Source organism: Trichechus manatus, unplaced genomic scaffold (genome assembly GCF_000243295.1).
Source record: "Trichechus manatus latirostris isolate Lorelei unplaced genomic scaffold, TriManLat1.0 scaffold00036, whole genome shotgun sequence".
NCBI classification, from domain to species: domain Eukaryota; kingdom Metazoa; phylum Chordata; class Mammalia; order Sirenia; family Trichechidae; genus Trichechus; species Trichechus manatus.
The window spans coordinates 17,450,145-17,467,593 of NW_004443972.1; the positions used below are offsets into that span (position 1 = coordinate 17,450,145).

The window sequence follows — 17,449 nt, forward strand, 5'->3', positions numbered from 1 at the left end:
CGGCTGAATGGACATGGGGAATCAGGGGTGGAAAGGAGGAGTGTGCTGTCACAGTATGGGGAGAGCAATTAGAGTCACATAACAATGTATGTATAAATTTTTGTATGGGGAAAAAATAAAGTCTTGAGTAATACGTAAATGATCTCTTGAAATATGACTAGAGGACTTTCTGTATAATTAGTCCTAATTTGTATCTTGAAAGTTTTTAACCTAAAAGATTATACACATGTGATGTTCCTGTGGAACTTCCAGAGAGTATGTAATAGGGGATAATGTATATGATGCTTCAAAATGAGATATGTATGTTGTGTTACTGTTGTATTCTAGAGTTTAGTGCTTCTCTTTCTCAAATAAACATTAAAATTAGGTCACTTCTTTTGGCAACTTAGATAGTAATTACATAATTTAGTATTTTCTTTTAGGATTGCACTTCTGCTGCTACTGCAAAATTTCACTTTAATATCTTTTTTTTCATTTTTTCTTTTGTGGTAAATATCAATATATTTTACATTAGCTTTTCAATGGCATTATCTTTTGTATGCTGACAGCATACACATACTTTGTATAAATAAGGACAAATACCTTTTGAAAAAGTTGAAAAATTGCAATCAGAATTAAATATATTATTGTGTAGGGGAAATGTTTTTTTATCTTCCATATAAAGCTTTCCATTTTGTAATTGTTTTAAGAGATTGCCATTGTGAGATGTAATGGAGTAGTGCTCCTTCTGACCTTTGAACATGGATATATGACTTAGCTTTTGGCATCCTGCCTAACAAAGCCCCAGAGGCGACAGATGTATTCCAATGTGACATATATTTGAATATGTCTTGCACAGAGGATAAGTTTGATTTGTAAATGCATCAGGAACAGATTCTAAATAGGTTGAAACTTGGCATTTGTCTGTTTCAGGAAAATTATTTAAATCTCTGTGTTTATTTTTTTCTATTGCCATTATTACTGAAACGAACATTGACATTTTTTTAAACGTTGACAATGAGAAGAGCAATGAGCGCTGAATCCTATCTTCATTTTTCTTTTTACTCTCATTAATAGTGTGGGTTTCTTTAACTCTGATATAAAACACTTTGCCCTGACCTGTCTCAGCACATGTCATCAGAAAGCCATAGGTCATAGGCTATAAAACGTGTCCTTCCAGTGTGTATTTTCCCGTGTGTGAAACACATGAGACCTGTACTTCATTATGCTGAAATCTGTCTATAATCTTACCTCAGAGTATTGGTTTCTGAAACATGCAGGCCAAATCTCTACCAAGATTATGTGTTCAGGAATTAAAAGCATTTATATGTGTAAGTAACTCATTTTTTTCACAGACACTAGAATTTTTTTTTTGTTACTTTATTTAGTATAAAGCAGAATGTGTGTTAGGAACACTTCAGGCAGCTGACTCTAATATCTCTTACTGTTAATAACATTGCTATTAATTCTATCCTTTTATAAAGATTTGGGCCAGCATTGAACCATATACCTCTCACCTAATTTAGTAGTCCCATATCTAATTCTCTGAAGACACTTTTAAGAGATTAGCAAATTTATCAGCGAAGCTAATTTGAAGCAAGTTGTTAATGTCCTGGAAGGGTGCAATTTGTTATACTCTTGCTCTTACAGGGGTTTTAACTGTCTTTACTGCCTATTCAAGGTAAGTAGAATATATTAGGATACTTTTCTCTGAGCATCCTTTGCCTTGGCCATCTCAAACTACATGGGGGTAGTTGTGTATTCTGATTATACATGAAAAAGTCCTGAGAATGTCAACCAAAATATCATGTTCAGTAGTGATTTGAAATTTTTACTGTTCTCAATGGCTCAGTTCCTTCATGTACTCACTCTGTCACTGTTGGAAGATGATATCACCTCTGATTTTGCCTAAAATACCAGCAGCATCCTCATCTACCATTCTCTTTATTTCTTCAGTATATCTCTGACTTATATAACAACCCTCTTTGCCTTTCCTCCAAATCTTGGAAAAATATGAGGCTAGTAGCTAAATTCAGTATCATATTCTTTCCTGAATTCTGGGGGACCGTTTTATTTACTTCTTTCCTAGCATCTTAGTTCTTTTCTTCCGTATTGGCACCTTCCTTTTAGCTTTCAGATACGTGGAAGCCTAGCTGATGTGCAAAGAAAAACACTGTTCTATTTTAACTTTCTAGCACCCTCTAATTATAACCTATCTCTATTTAATTTTTCTATTAGTTTATCTTCTTGACTGAATGATCAATATCAACTTTCCCCATTTCTTCACCATAGATTACTCCATTAGTTCCTCTTCATTAGGTTTTTTCCTTTGGCATTTTCCTCATATGCTCCTTCTCTCAAGGTTACCAATAATGACGTAGTTCAAGTTCAACAGCATTGGAAAACAATTATGCATTATTTTAAACAACTATATGTAATTTGACATCCTTGACTGTTCTTTTATTGCTCTTCTCCTTACTCTGATTCCTCATGTACCCTATTCATAAAAATTCTCTAAGGCCTTTTTTTTTTCCTTTTCTCTGTTCTGTCCCTCAGACAACCCATTCACATGAATAGTATTTTATACAAGTAGAAGAATAAGTAATTGGAAAAATTTACTCCAGAAAGAAAATAGGGGTGAGATAAGGGAGTAAGGCATGATTATTGCCTTCAATTATCTGAAGGACTGCCCTGAGGAAGAGGGAGGAGGTTTTTATATGACTCAAAGAGCAGAATTAGCATTGGTAGGTAAAAATCAGAGGGAAATAGATTTTATCTCAGTATAAATGGAACTTTACAAAGGCAGATCTATGTAAAAATGTAATGAGCTCTTTGCTGAAATAGAGTTCCCCCTTTGCTGAGAACTTTAAGTATAGCCTGGACAACCCCTTCAAGGGAAATTTATAGAGGGGGTTCAAACATTAGGAGTTGGTGTACTAGATGATATTCAGGCCAAATTTAACCTTTAAATTCTTATTTTCTGAGACTTCAATTCACATTTCCAACTCCCACCTCTCATTTGTACTCAATTCCACATCTTCAGTTATCTGCTGTGAATTTCAACTTGGAAATCTTACTTTTTTCAAGCCCAACAACTCCAAAATGGAATTAATTTTCTTCTTACAACTAAACTGATTCCCTTACTAATTTAGTTACTTCTTCGAATGATATCTTCATATTCTTGGACATCTGGGCTTAACATCTTGAGTTATCTTTTTGACCAATCAATATCTTGATATTATCTTCTTAGTTTATTCTCCTTTCAGTCACTTTTCTCTTTTCAAGTTCATTTTATACATAATACTACATTAAATCTACTTAAAAAAAAAATACTACTCATAACACTGTTCTGCACAGCAATACCCCTTTGTTTATGTTTTAAAGTACAAATTCTCAGCCTTTTTGTTTGGGAACCTCCATGATTCAACCCTTAGGTAGTTTTCCATCAAACTCTTGGATTCAGCTCGTCTAATCTCCTCTCTAGTTCTCTAACTACAGTAAGTCCCCTGGTCCGACTTACAGACAATGTGTATTTAAGAACGGACCGCCATAAAGCCTATCATATTAGTGCAAGAAAAAGGTCAAAGCCTTTTCAGTGATTTAAAAGCTGCCCATGCAGCAGGTGAAGGTGATCATGATGAAGAATTTGTTGTGAGTAGGGGTTGGCTCAATCGTTTCAAAGTGAGGGCAAATTTATATAACATTAAAGTGCAAGGTGAAGCAGTGAGTGCCAATGTACGTGCTGCCAGTGATTTCCCTGAAATGTTGACTAACTGGTGCTAAATAAGGGCTGTATTTACCTGTTTCGACTTACCTACAAATTCGACTTTAAGACAGACTTAGGAACTGATCTCGTTGGTAACCCGGGAACTGCCTGTATATACATTTCCACATCTATTATTTCCCCGTCCTGGAAAGCCTGTTCAGCTCCTGAGGAACAATGTGAGTTCAACCTCCTAAATGAAACAGTGATTTAATTGTATGGATTCTCATACTCTTATTTTCATTAGTACTTATTATGGCACTTAGTGAAAGACCACTGCTTCCTTATTGAAAGAAAGGCAGGGTCCCAGTGTCTGATGTTCCAACATAACTGATGAATAGAAGAAAATATTGTATTTTTTCGCTTCTTCAGCACACTCTTTGGGTTTCAAAGAAGAAAAAAATACTTTTCTAATAGTCATGTTCTAGGATATGCTTGGAAATACATCTTGGAAACTTGATTCATTTGTAGTTCAGTGTTTCATTTCTCCTTTTGTGCTCAGTATTTATAACCATATGAATGTTGGAAATAGATTGTATTTTACATCATTCAGTATTTAGTGTTTTGTCCTTTCCTGCGTGGGCTAATGGATCATACTTTCCCCCCCATTATTTTATTGAGACCAAATAAGTGAGTGTATTGTTTTGAACATTGTATACAATGTTCAGAAGACATAGCCTCTGCCAAGCCATTCTAAATAAGCTAAAAATATACAGAGAAACTAAATGAAGTCTAATGCACATGACCATAATTTACAGTTTAGCTTTTAAATAAAATGCATTATACTGAAGCAAAATATTTAGAGTTGTAGTTTTCTTAATACTTGCTACTAATTGCTTTCAAGGTTTTTCCCCAAACCTATTTTTAATGGCAGTGGGATTATTTCACCTTGCCATATCTTTAGTGGTATTAACACTAATGATTTTCCTATTTGCCTTGTATATTTCAAAATGTCATCTTGTTTGAAAGAATTCATTATCAGAGATAAAAATGAATGTTACTGAATTGACAGGATAATTGTTTGTTTTCTGTTCTTCAGTCTCACTAACAAATGATGCCAACTGGAATGTCTGACTTCCTTTAATTTCATGGAAAATCAAATGACATTCCTTCTCTGAGTATGTGGTCAAATTTACTTGAGTCTGCTCCTTTTCAAACCAACACATGATAATCAAATAGAATGTTTGTTTACAAGTAGACTTAAATGACTGAATTAAAGTCTTAAAATATTTGATCATATTAAAGTTTATTTTCTGAAAATTAAAAGAAAATGTGTACTACAGTTAATCTTCTTTCTCCCCGTCCTACAGAGAAATGATGAAGAAGCAGTTGTGGATAGAGGTGGAACTCGTTCTATTCTCAAAACACACTTTGAGAAAGAGGATTTAGAAGGTAAGACATTCTCCCTCTTGGGATAGCTATTGGTATGTTTTTCTAAAGTATTTCAAAGAGAAATGTGAAGCTTTTCATGTTGAGGAGAATTGCAAGAGTTGGTGTCACAGTAGTGGGGAAAGTAGGCGGGAGAGAGAGAGGATTGTTTTGGTGCAGTCTGGAATTCTAATAGGCAGACCTGCAAACAATGAGAACCAAAAAACAAAATAAAACCCATTGCCATCGAGTCGACTCCAACTCATAATGGCCTTACAGGACAGAGTAGAACTGCCCCATAGGGTTTCCAAGGCTGTAAATTTTTTTTTTTTTTTTTTGTACTTTAGATGAAGGTTTACAGAGCAAACTAGCTTCTCATTAAACAATACGCATATTGTTTTATGACATTGGTTGCCAACCCCACAACATGTCAACACCCTCCTCTTCTTGACTTGTGTTCCCCGTTACCAGCTTTCCTATTCCCTCCTGCCTTCCCATCCTGGCCCATGGATTAGTGTGTCCGTTTAGTCTCGTTTTGTTTTATGGGCCTGTCTAATCTTTGGCTGAAGTGTGAACCTCAGTAGTGACTTTATTCCTGAGCTAAAATGGTGTCTGGGGACCATACTCTTGGGATTTCTCCAGTCTCTGTCAGACCAGTAAGTTCAAGGCTATAAATCTTTACGAGAGCAGACTACCACATCTTTCTCCCGCTGTTCAAACTGCTGAACTTTTGGTTAGCAGCCAAGTGCTTTAACCACTGCACTACCAGGTCTCACAAACAATGAGAAGTATTCATGTATTCAACAGACATTTATTGAGCCCCTACTATATTCCAGGCACTGTGTCATTAATTAGTATTTCAATAATCCTTGCTTTAAGGAATTACAATCAATAGGGAAATGAAAAAAAAAATTGATAACAAATCAGCATATCAAACGTTATGAGAGACGCAAGTATAGGATGCTCACAGGAAAGGCATTTGACCCAGTCTAAGTTATCAGAGTAGGATGTCACTGGAATATAGTTAGGGATAATTGGTCCTCTAATCCCTTCTAGAAGGAGTCCTGGTTGTACAATGGTTAAAGCCCTCACCTGCTAACCTAAAAGTTGGTGGTTTGAAACCACCACTCGCTTTGTGGGAGAAAAGACCTGGTTATCTGCTCCCGTAAAGATTACAACTGAGGTATGGGACAGTTATACTTTGTCCTATAGGGTCACTGTGAGTCAGAATCAACTCAATAGCACACAACAACAATAATCCCTTCTAGTCTTTCTCAGATATATAGGACAGAAGGAGGGATCATTTGTGTGTGCTCTCTTCAATAGGCAGAAGGCCAGATAATTCAACGGGGAGGTGGTATGGCTTAGTGGTTGTGTATAGGCTCTGAAACTAGACTGCACTGGGTTCAAATACCAATTCTGCCACTTTTTTTACTTAACCTTCAGCCAGTTAGCTAACTTCTCTGCACTCTGGTTTTCTCAACTGTTAAAATAAGAATAATAATGGAATATATTTTCAAAGGTTTTTATAAGAGTTAAAGGAAAAGTACTTAGTACCTTGCATAAGAGTTGCATAAGTACTTAACAATTCTTATTATACCACATTTTAATGTACATACACCATTAGTTCATTTTTATTTTTTATCCAGAAATTATTACTAGGGAGATACAAGGTACCTGGTGTTTGTCATCTTTTTGGTTGATAAATGAAACCCAGATGATCTTAAGTACAAGTAAACAGAGATAGCTCCTAACAGTCCACTGAAGCTGGGAAGTGTCTTTTTCCCTTAAGAATTGCAATGTGACCACTTAACTTACAATTAAATTCTTTGTCCTGAAGTCTTATCCTTAGCTTCAACAATTACATAAAAGAAGAGTTAATATTTGGAGACAGCTTTCAACAAATATGCCTACTCTGTGCCTGACATTTTGCTAGGTGTGTAGGAAATACCCAGGTCAGAGAAGTTTATACTTACTGGGTGGGCCTAGTGACTTGATCAAAGACCACAGCCTTCTGTATGGATTATACCTAAAGAAAACAAAAATCCTCACAACTAGACAATAAGCAACATCATGATAAAAGGAGAAAAGATTGAAGTTGTCAAGGATTTCATTTTACTTGGATCCACAATCAATGTCCATGGAAGCAGCAGTCGAGAAATCAAATGATGCATTGCATTGGGCAAATCTGCTGCAAAAGATCTCTTTAAATTGTTAAAAATCGAAGATGTCACTTTGAAGATTAAGGTGAGCGTGACCCAAGCCATGGTGTTCTCAATCACCTCACGTGCATATGAAAGTTGGACAATGAATAAGGAAGACCGCAGAAGAATCGATGCCTTTGAATTATGGTGTTGGCGAAGAATATTCAATACATCATGGACTACTAGGAGAACAAACAAATCTGTCTTGGAAGAAATATAACCAGAATGCTCCTTAGAAGTGAGGATGGCGAGATTTCATCTCACATACTTTGGACCTGTTATCGGGGGGACCAGTCTCTGGAGAAGAACATCATACTTGGTAAAGTAGAGGGTCAGTGAAAAAGAGGAAGACCCTAAACAAGATGGATTGACAGTGGCTGCAACAATGGGCTCAAGCATAACAACTTTTGCAAGGATGGCGCAGGACCAAGCAGTGTTTCATTCTGTTGTATATAGGGTTGTTATGAGTTGGAACCGACTTGACGGCACGTACCAATAACAATGAATTGATACGCTATCCACATTCCTCACACAAATTTACAGGAGCAAAAACTTGAAATATTTAAACTAATGGATAATATAAAATATATTTAAAAAATTGAAATGCCATTATGTTACATTTTTCAGCATCACATTTACTTTCGTACTTGTGTCATGCCATGACTTAAGCTAAGCTTGTATTCATTCACTAACCACATAAAAGCCTAATAAAGCAAAAAGTTAGTCCAGAAATATACTGAATGCCAGGGAAAAATCACTTTGGGTTTAAAGATTGTGATGGATAATCTGTACACAGATAATTGGAAGTTGACAAAGATTAAACATTTATAAGGAAATTATTACAATAAAATACTTAATGGTCCTTGGGATGGAAAATACATGCTACAGCAATAAGATTTATAAGGTTAATTTAGTTAATATACCTGCATATAATACATATATTTTCTTTAACTAGGCATGGTCAGGGAATACAGGTGGTAATGTACCAAAACCAAACCTGTTGCCAGTAAGTTGATTCTGACTTATGGCAACCCCGTGTGTTACAGAGTAGAACTGAACTCCATAGGGTTTTCTTGGCTGTAATCTTTACAGAAGCAGATTGCCAGGTCTTTCTTCTGAGGGATCGCTGGGTAGGTTCGAACCATTAACCTTTCAGTTGGTAGCTGAATGCAAACTGTTTGCACCACCCAGAGACCTTCAATGCTTTTAGTAAATAAGCTTTCTGATTGGCAAAACACGATTGGATAATCCAGCTTTTGCTCTGTTTGCTGATATCTACAGTGAATATTTTAACCCCCAAAGCTAATAATTTTGGGTAAGTTATTAGTGATTGGTATTAACATTAGATTTCAAAGATAACATTACATTTTAGAATTTTGAAAGAAAATAGAAAAAAAAAACCCTTATTTATATTGACTTTTTAAATATTTGTTCATCCCCCCCCCAACCCATACTAAGTAGATAAGCATTAAAGCATTTGAGGATGCTATGGAGCATTGCGGAGCCCTGGTGGCACAGTGGTTAAGCACTGAGCTGTTAACCCAAAGGTTAGCAATTTGAATCCACCAGCCACTCCTTGGAAGCCCTTTGGGGTGGTTTTACTCTGTTCTATAGGGTCACTATGAGTTGGAATTGACTCAATGGCAACGGGTTTGGTGTTTTTGGTTATGGAGGATTCTGCTGTGGTGCACACAAAGAATAAAAAGATCTATTAGCCGGTTCCAGATTGAGTATCCTAACTTAGAAAACAATGCAGGTGTGCTGTGAAGGGTGTCATGGTTCAGAAATAATCAAATGACAGCATAATATACAATGAATAAATGGGAGAGAACCAATTAGAAAGCTAGCATTACTGAGGGTAGTCATTGTGGTTGTTCCTCCTTTTATGTTATTAAAGGAAAAGACCCAAGCTCTACTTGGGAAAAGCTTTTTCTTTAATAATGTAGATTTAAAAAGACCAATAAATATGTATTTTAGATGAAATAGAGGTGGGAATTACTACTGTAAACAAACACACATTTTGTAAATGTAACTCTTCTTTCAATTAAGATTTTAAATTTGAAAATTAATGTTTCTCAGGACTTCTGTGTATATACTTAGCTAATGGAATTACTGGTATAATTTACCATGCTGAGTACAGCTTGTAGAAATCCCAGGTGGTTAAAAATGCCTATAAAATCTCAGGTGCAATATATATAGTGGAAAATGATCACCTGCCCAATAACAACAGCCAGGTATAGTACATGAATTTATTAACATAGACATTCGGATGAGTGATACGCCAAATTGCAAACCTAGTTTATTTTTTACATGTATCTTGCACCAGTGATCTCTTTCTCCTCCTCCTGTTTACCTAAAATCAAGAGCATAAAGTTTTGACAGACTATTCACTTTTTACTTTTCTACATCATGCAGTCAGTAAGTCCTTTGACTATCTCAGTGGTGTCTCTTCTTATCCTTCTCTCTGTCTCTCTCTCTTTTTTTTTTTTAGTGTGCTTTAGGTGGAAGTTTACAGCTCAAATTAGTTTCTCACAAAAACTTACACACACATTATTATATGACCCTAGTTGCCATCCCTATAATGTGACTGCATATTCCTCCTTTCCACCGTGGATTTCCCATGTCCATTCAACCAGCTCCTATCCCTTTCTGCCTTCTATTCTCATCTCTGGACAGGAGCGGCCCATTTAGTCTCGGGTATCTACTTGAACTAAGAAGCACGCTCTTTACAAGAATCACTTTATGTCTTGTCTATTCTTTGTCTGAAGAGTTGGCTTCGGGAATGGTTTTAGTTCTGGGTTAACAGAGAGTCTGGGGGCCGTGTGTTCTGGGGTTTCTCCAGTCTCTGCCAGACCATTAAGTCTGGTCTTTTTACTAGAATTTGAGTTTTGCACCCTACTCTTCTCCTGCTCGTCAGGGATTCTCTGTTGTGTTCCCTGTCAGGGCAGTCATTGGTGGTAACTGGGCACCGTCTAGCTCTTCTGGTCTCGGGCTGATGGACCAGATGGTCTGACAGTCTCAGGCTCTGGTTTATGTGGCCCCTTTTGCCTCTTGGGCTAATATTTTCCTTGTGTCTTTGGTGTTCTTCATTCTCCTTTGTTCCAGGTGGATTGGGACCAATTGATGCATCTTAGATAGCTGCTTGCTAGCTTTTAAGACCGCAGTCACAACTCACCAAAGTGGGATGCAGAACATTTTCTTAATAAACTTTGTTATGCCAGTCTAGGTCTCCCTGAAACCATGGTCCTCAGACCCATGCCCCTGCTATACTGTCCCTTGAAGTGTTTGGTTGTATTCAGGAAACTTCTTAGCTTTGGGTTTAGTTCAGTGGTGCTAACTTCCCCTGTATTGTGTGTTGTCCTTCCCTTTAACTAAGATAATTTTTGTCTACTATCTAGTTAGTTAGTGAATTCACCTCTGCCGAGTTAGTGAATTCCCCTCTCCCTCCCTGCCCACCCTCATAACCATCCTTATCCTTTGTGGTGGATTTTACTTTAAAGTCTATTTTGTCAGAGATTAATACTGCCACACCTGCTCTTTTTTGAGTATTGTTTGCTTGATATATTTTTTTCCATCCTTTGAGTTTTAGTTTGTTTGTGTCTTTAAGTCTGAGGTGTATCTCTTGTAGGCAGCATATACACGGATCGTGATTTTTTTTTATCCATTCTGCCAATCTCCGTCTCTTTATTGGTGCATTTAGTCCATTTACATTCAGTGTAATTATTGATAGGTATGAGTTTAGTGTGATCATTTTGATGTATTTTGTGTGTGTGTGTTGACAGTTTCTTTGTTCCACTTAATTTTCTGTTATGAGTTATTTCTCTTTGTGTATTTTCTTTTCATCTTTTTCATTGCTGTTGATTTTGTATTTGCTGAGTCTTTACATTTTTCTTGCTTTTTATTTTGAAGTGTGGGATTGTTAGTTTCCTTTGTGGTTACCTTAATATTTACCCCTATTTTTCTAAATTTAAACCAGTCTTTTATTTTTTGATATTACCTTGACTTTCTCTTCATATGAAAGATCTATAACATTATTTAGTCCCTCTTTTTTGTTTTAATGTTGTCATCTTTTACATACTGATGTCTCTGTTTCCCTATTTTCGGTGTTTTAGCTTCAATTTATTCTTGTGACTTCCCTGTCTGGGTTGATATCTGGTTTCTCTGTCCTGTGTTCTAGTCTTGGGTTGTTTTCTGATGTTATTGATTCTCTAACTGGAGGACTCCCTTTAGTATTTCCTGTAATTTTGGTTTGGTTTTTACAAATTCCCTTAACTTCTGTTTATCTGGAAGTGCCTAATTTCGCCATCATATTTGAGAGACAATTTCGCAGCCGGACAATGGGCACCCAATACTGTTGACTGTAAGGACTGGGAGTTACCACTTATTCTTGGAACCCTGTCGCTGGCGGCTCAGTGGAGTGGGTGGAGCTACCAGTCCTCCGGCCCCTGATGTGAGTAGATGAGGACCCTGCTTAATGGGCAGGATGGTGTCAAATGTCATGAATCTGCCACTTCCCCTTATAGCTGATACAGATGAAAATAGGCTTCAGGTATATACCCTGTTGTGCTGTCCTAATGAGGGACTATGCTGTTGAAAGGGGCCCACACAGGTCTATTCAGGGGTGAAAGGCATTCAAAGTCCATGGATCCCTTATGCCTTTGCCTAGGCAAAGGGGCTGTACCTGCCGTGAGTTCCTGGCTTAGGGGAGCTGGCAGATTATTTTTTTCTTGTTTGTTAATTTGTTCCCCCTTGAAAGCTGGGAGAATGGCTCAGGGTATGGGATGGATCCTACTTCTGGCCCAGGGAGCGCAACAATTGCTGAAGCTGGACTGGACTGGAGCAGAGTGCGGTGGGGGCAGGTAAATGGGAGAGAGGAACTCCCCCCCAAAAGAGGTTTTTTTTGATCCACGTGGTAGGTTAGATGCACGTACTTATCTTTTGCTGATTGAGCGCCACTTTTTACTGGTTCTGGAAGCTTGAGCAGACGCTTCACCACTCCGTCTCTCCCGATGTGGAAAAAAGCATCCAGAGCACCACTGCTTGCCTCACCCCTCGCATGCTAGCCGATCCCACCTGCAGTGTGCCAGTGCCAGCCCCAACAGGTCTGGCAACTCCTCGCTGCTTCTGAACTGTCTCTCCCTCCCCCTGCCGCTCAGTCAGATTCCTCAACTTTGTCTTTGATGTTCAGGGCTCCTAGATTGTTGTATATAATTGATTCACTTGTTTTTTCAGGTCTGTGTTGTAAGAGGAACTATAGGAAGCGTCTGACTACTCTGCCATCTTGGCCCCGCCTCCTCATTCTTCTCTTTCCATTCCCACCACTACTACTGTGGTTCTTTCTCTCTTCTGTGTACTGTGTTCTGTGTCTTTCCCACAATCCAGACGTCTTAATATTACTGGTATGTTCCTTCTAAAAGATAGTTCTGCTTCCTATAGTAAAACTTAGTGAGGGACATTGCAACCCTATAATTAGACCTCCTCAATATTCTGACTGACTAGAGCAAAAACTGTTGAGGTTAACTGATTTTTATTTTTGATCTCCCACATCAGTGTGGGATTAGTATGGTGTAAGATTACAAAAGGAGAAATGCATTAATGTCCTTAAAATTATTTCTTTTACTTGTCCTTTAATATATGTGTAGTGAATTGGGTTGTCATATAAAATATACTATGCCCAATTAAATTTGAATTTTAGGTAAACAATGAATTTTTTTTAGTATAGGTATCCTCCATGAAATATTTTTATTTGTTGTTTTTTATTTTATAACTCTGGGAATCCTAAAAGTGGATGTTACAATGAGCAACTAAGTTCTCTTAAAGATTGAAGCACTTAATTTCCCCAGTTGTGAGGAGTGTTGTTTACTGACAACTCATACCTGAGTTCCTCCTGAGGAATTACCCTCAGCTGAAGGAGGCTGCTTTTCCTGAAGGAACTGCCTTCCCCCGTGGTGTGCTGAAATTCAATTAATGTTCAGTGAAGGAGTACAAAAGCCCAGTCCCCTTGCCTCAAATTGGGGCAACCCTGAAGATGTATCTCAGCTTCCTAGCTCCTTGTGGAGTCAGTTGAGGCCTTTATTGCAATAGCACCACAGTTCAAATTCTCCCTCTAACAAATCGTGCTTCTCATACTCCATCACAGGTGTTACTGCTGACAGTGCACTTTAACAAACTCCCTTCACACAAATCTCTATCATAGAGTCTGTTTCACAGGGAACCTGACCCACCCATTAATTCTTTCCCCAGTCCTTGAATGCGAGGACTGGACATATGTGGTAGTTGGCAGAACCCTCACATTGATTCCTTAGCCTCTGGGGTGAACAACTATTATAGTAGATGAGGAGGCTCTGAAACTACTTGCCTTGCCCATGATTGTAAATCGAAACCAGTATTGCATCCGAGGATGGATGGCAGAGATTAATGCCACCTTTAAAGACCTAAAGTATACACCAGTCTGGCAACTACAGAAATTTATCAAAACCTAGAGGGTGATAATGGACTATAAAAATCAATCAAGTAGTAACACCAATTGTAGCTACTGTACCAGACGTGGAATCTTTGTTAGAGCAGATTAACATGGCTCTGTTACATAGTATACAGCTATTGATCTGGCAAGTATGTTTTTTCTATCACTACCAAGGAGAACAAGAAGTAGTTCACATTCCTTTGGGGGAAGCACAACAGAATACATTTAAGGTCTTATCCAAATCTATGTTAGCTTTCCCATCTTCTGTCATAAGAGTCCAAAGGAATTTAGACAGTCTGGATATTCTGCAGACTATCACATTGGCCCAATGTGTTGATCAAATGAGCAATGTGTGTTGGAGGCCTTGGTAAGATAGATGCATTGCAGTGTCTGTTTCCCAGGGAATCTAATTTAAGACAACATGAAAAAGTGTCTAACACTGTACTGAATCTGGAACTCTAGCGTGGTGAGGCGGGATGAGTTTCCCCAGGGACCCAATACGAATAGCCAAGTGCCGCTTCAGTTGTTCTTATTCACCTTAGTTCCCTCTTCATTGCTCATGTTCTCCAGCTTTTCTCAGAATGGATGTCTGCACTTCTACCCTTCATATTCCTTTGTTGTCTAACATTATACCTGTCATAGCCCACCTTCCTCTCCACAGGTTCAATTCTCCCCCCAAATTATTAATGTATGCAGAACCTATTAAGTGAGAGAGATTGATATTTCCATGTTTTTAAGCATTTCTAGCATAACTCTTGCTATTCAGTCTGAGAACATATAAGAAGCAGTGAAACCTCAGTTATATTATTGCAGACTTTCTGCTCAAAAACCTTTCATATTGCCCCATACCAAATCCTTGGTTTCCCGTCTTCTCCATTTGCTAGTGTTTTCCCTCCACATAGAAATAGAATGCCCTTTCTGCCCATCCAGTAGTGTTACTTGATCCTCCCAAGCAGAAAGAATTAACTTCCTCCTCCTCTCATCCTCTTTCTTTTCTTATGTTATTGTGTATACATGTATTATCTTCCTTATTTGATTATAAGCTCTTTGAGGGACAAATTTTTGTTTTATACATCTTTGCATTCTTCCATGGTATCTAGCACTTTCTCTTAAACTGGATAGGTACTAAAGCAATGTGTTGCATTGAATCTCACTTATATAATTCAATAATGAGTCACAAATAACATAGTAATTAATGCTTATCAAGTGTTTAATTACTTTTGAAACATTTAAAAATGTAATACAGGAATCTCTAATTATATTGTCTTATATTAAATCAATCTAGTTACATTTTAATCTGATATACAGGAATTTATAAATTTAAATATAAATTACAAATTTAAAACTGTAATGGAAGAAAACTAATCACTAAATCTTGGCCTGCAAATTAAAAAAAAAAAAAAATTAACCCAAAGTATTGCTTTTATTGGGTATTAAAATAATTTTTAGTCAAGGATTTAATAGAGAAAATTATGCCTTTATCTTCATATTCTTCTGTTCATTCCATTTGAGAAAATATTGGCTTATAAGCTTATTTTCTTTTGGGACCACTCTACTCTGTACACATGGGGTCGCCAGGAGTCAGAATCGACTTGATGGTAACTAATAACAACAATATATTATAGATCTAAAGTCCAATGAAATAGTGTAAGTAAAGCTGTTGAGTTGATTCTGACTCATGGTGACCCCATGTGTTACAGAGTAGAACTGCTCCGTGGGGGTCTTCTTGGCCATAATCTGCAGAAGCAGATCTCTGGACCTTTCTTCTTCAGTGCTGCTGGGTGGGTTTGAACTGCCAGCCTTTCAGTTAGCAGTTGAGTGCAAACCAAATGATTTTGTAAAAATTTGAAAAATCTTATGGTAAGCAAATTCCTATTAGACTAGGAGTTTCATAAACAGGAAAGCCAACTCTCCCAATAGATTAGTTTTCTTATAACCTCATGTTCTCTTATTTTAAATTTTCTTCTGTACTGCACCACAGTGGCAATGGGTTAAATGTCTTTCTCTTTGAAAAAGAATTTTTTCCCTTGCTATTACTGGTTGATCAACTTTTGTATAATTCCATATAGTTCGTATAGACTCAATGTCAATTGATGTGGCAATTCTAAGTGGTATTTGGTCCATTGATAATAACCAGTGGAGTTAATTGATTACAAAGCATCCATTTGAAAGTGTACCTTTGCCTGCCAAACACTTTGGCTATTTAAAGATAGGAGTTAGGCAGAGAGACTAATACTAAATACTTAAGAAAAAAACAGCCAATAGTAAATTTCATTCCATTATTGAGCTAAGGGACTTAACTTGGATACCTATGCACATTTCATGATGCATGCTTTCTTCTATTTTCCCATGTATATTCTAAGAATAAGAACCAAAAAAAAGAATATCCTTTTAAAGTCTTTAATAAAGAATTTAATTTTTTTTTTGGAAAATTAACTCTAAGGTGAGCTGTACACCATATTCCATGTTTCTTCACTGTTATTGCTCCACATAATTTGCATATGTGATCCATGTCAATTTATTTTGATATGCAATTTATTCGTGGCATTTTTGTTTATTTGAAGTGACAGGTAACTTGATAGTTCTGTAGTGTCTGCTTTTACAGTATATTGTAATTCCAGGCAAATTTGAAAGATCTAAAGTATTTTCCCAAATTGAATAATTATTTATTAGATCATTTGCAAGTAGTTACAGACATGTGTTTAGATGAGGATAGTAACACATACTCTAATGTGTATGCATGACTAAGAAATGCTTCAAATTGGTGGTTTCATAATTTGGGGGTCCCATTTTATGTCCACAGCTTATGATGTCAGTTTTTAGGCAACTATCTTTAGAACAAGAGCCCATATTGTTACTCTCCTTTCATTGTTTCCTATAAATCAAATCTGTTGTAGTACTACTGTCCAACTATCAAAGGCACAGTGCAATATTTGGAGTATTTGCTATTGAGTGTGACTTATGACATATTCTCTTTGAAAGAAGAGAACTGTGTGTTTGTGTATGTATGTATTTGTAACATTTTAATTCAATCACTATTTCAGAGATACAGTAGATGAAAAGAAATTCCCTTTCATTACATTTAATATTAATCCTATAAATATTAAAAGCGGGTATTTCAAGGTAAGGAAATTGTTCCTTTAATCCTTAAATATTTTTCTTGAAAAATACTTTGGAGGCTAGTAACTAGAAATGACAAAAAGCTTCGTAATATTTACTACATAGGTTTATATTAACAATATACTTTTGTTTTGCATTTTTCAGACATCTGTGACTTGATTAAGTGTGTTTATTAGTTACAAAGTTTAACAGTGTGGGGGTAGTACTATGTAAGTGACATTGTGAAGGAGATCAACTTTAGTGTACTCAATTAAATTCTTTAATCTGTATTTTAGCTGCTAATCTTTTCCAGTAGGGCTATCCTACTTTACAGCTCCTCAAATGCTTGTGATATATAACCTCCACAGGTTATTCCCCATCTAGGGGATCCCCCCACAGTGTAAGCAGGGGTAGGCTACCAGTCAATTAGGGAATTTCTCGGGAAGTCATCATCAACCACCAATATTAATGAAGTACTAATAGGGTACAAAGTACTGAACCAAGTCTCTATTTTATGCTCTTTGTTCTCCAGGGAGGTTTAGATAGTGGTGCTGTTGATAGAACACTTGAGTT

At 36.9% G+C, this 17,449-nt stretch overlaps 1 protein-coding gene across 14 annotated transcripts in view; it reads left to right on the top strand.

The window, feature by feature from the left end:
* SLC4A10 (solute carrier family 4 member 10) overlaps positions 1–17,449 on the top strand; it is a 339,170-nt gene that overhangs the window by 125,840 nt on the left and 195,881 nt on the right. For all 14 annotated transcript variants that reach the window (XM_023730462.1, XM_023730463.1, XM_023730460.1 and 11 more), the window contains one exon: positions 5,053–5,134. In XM_023730462.1, coding sequence (XP_023586230.1) covers positions 5,053–5,134 — 82 coding nt within the window. The remainder of the gene's footprint in view (positions 1–5,052; positions 5,135–17,449) is intronic.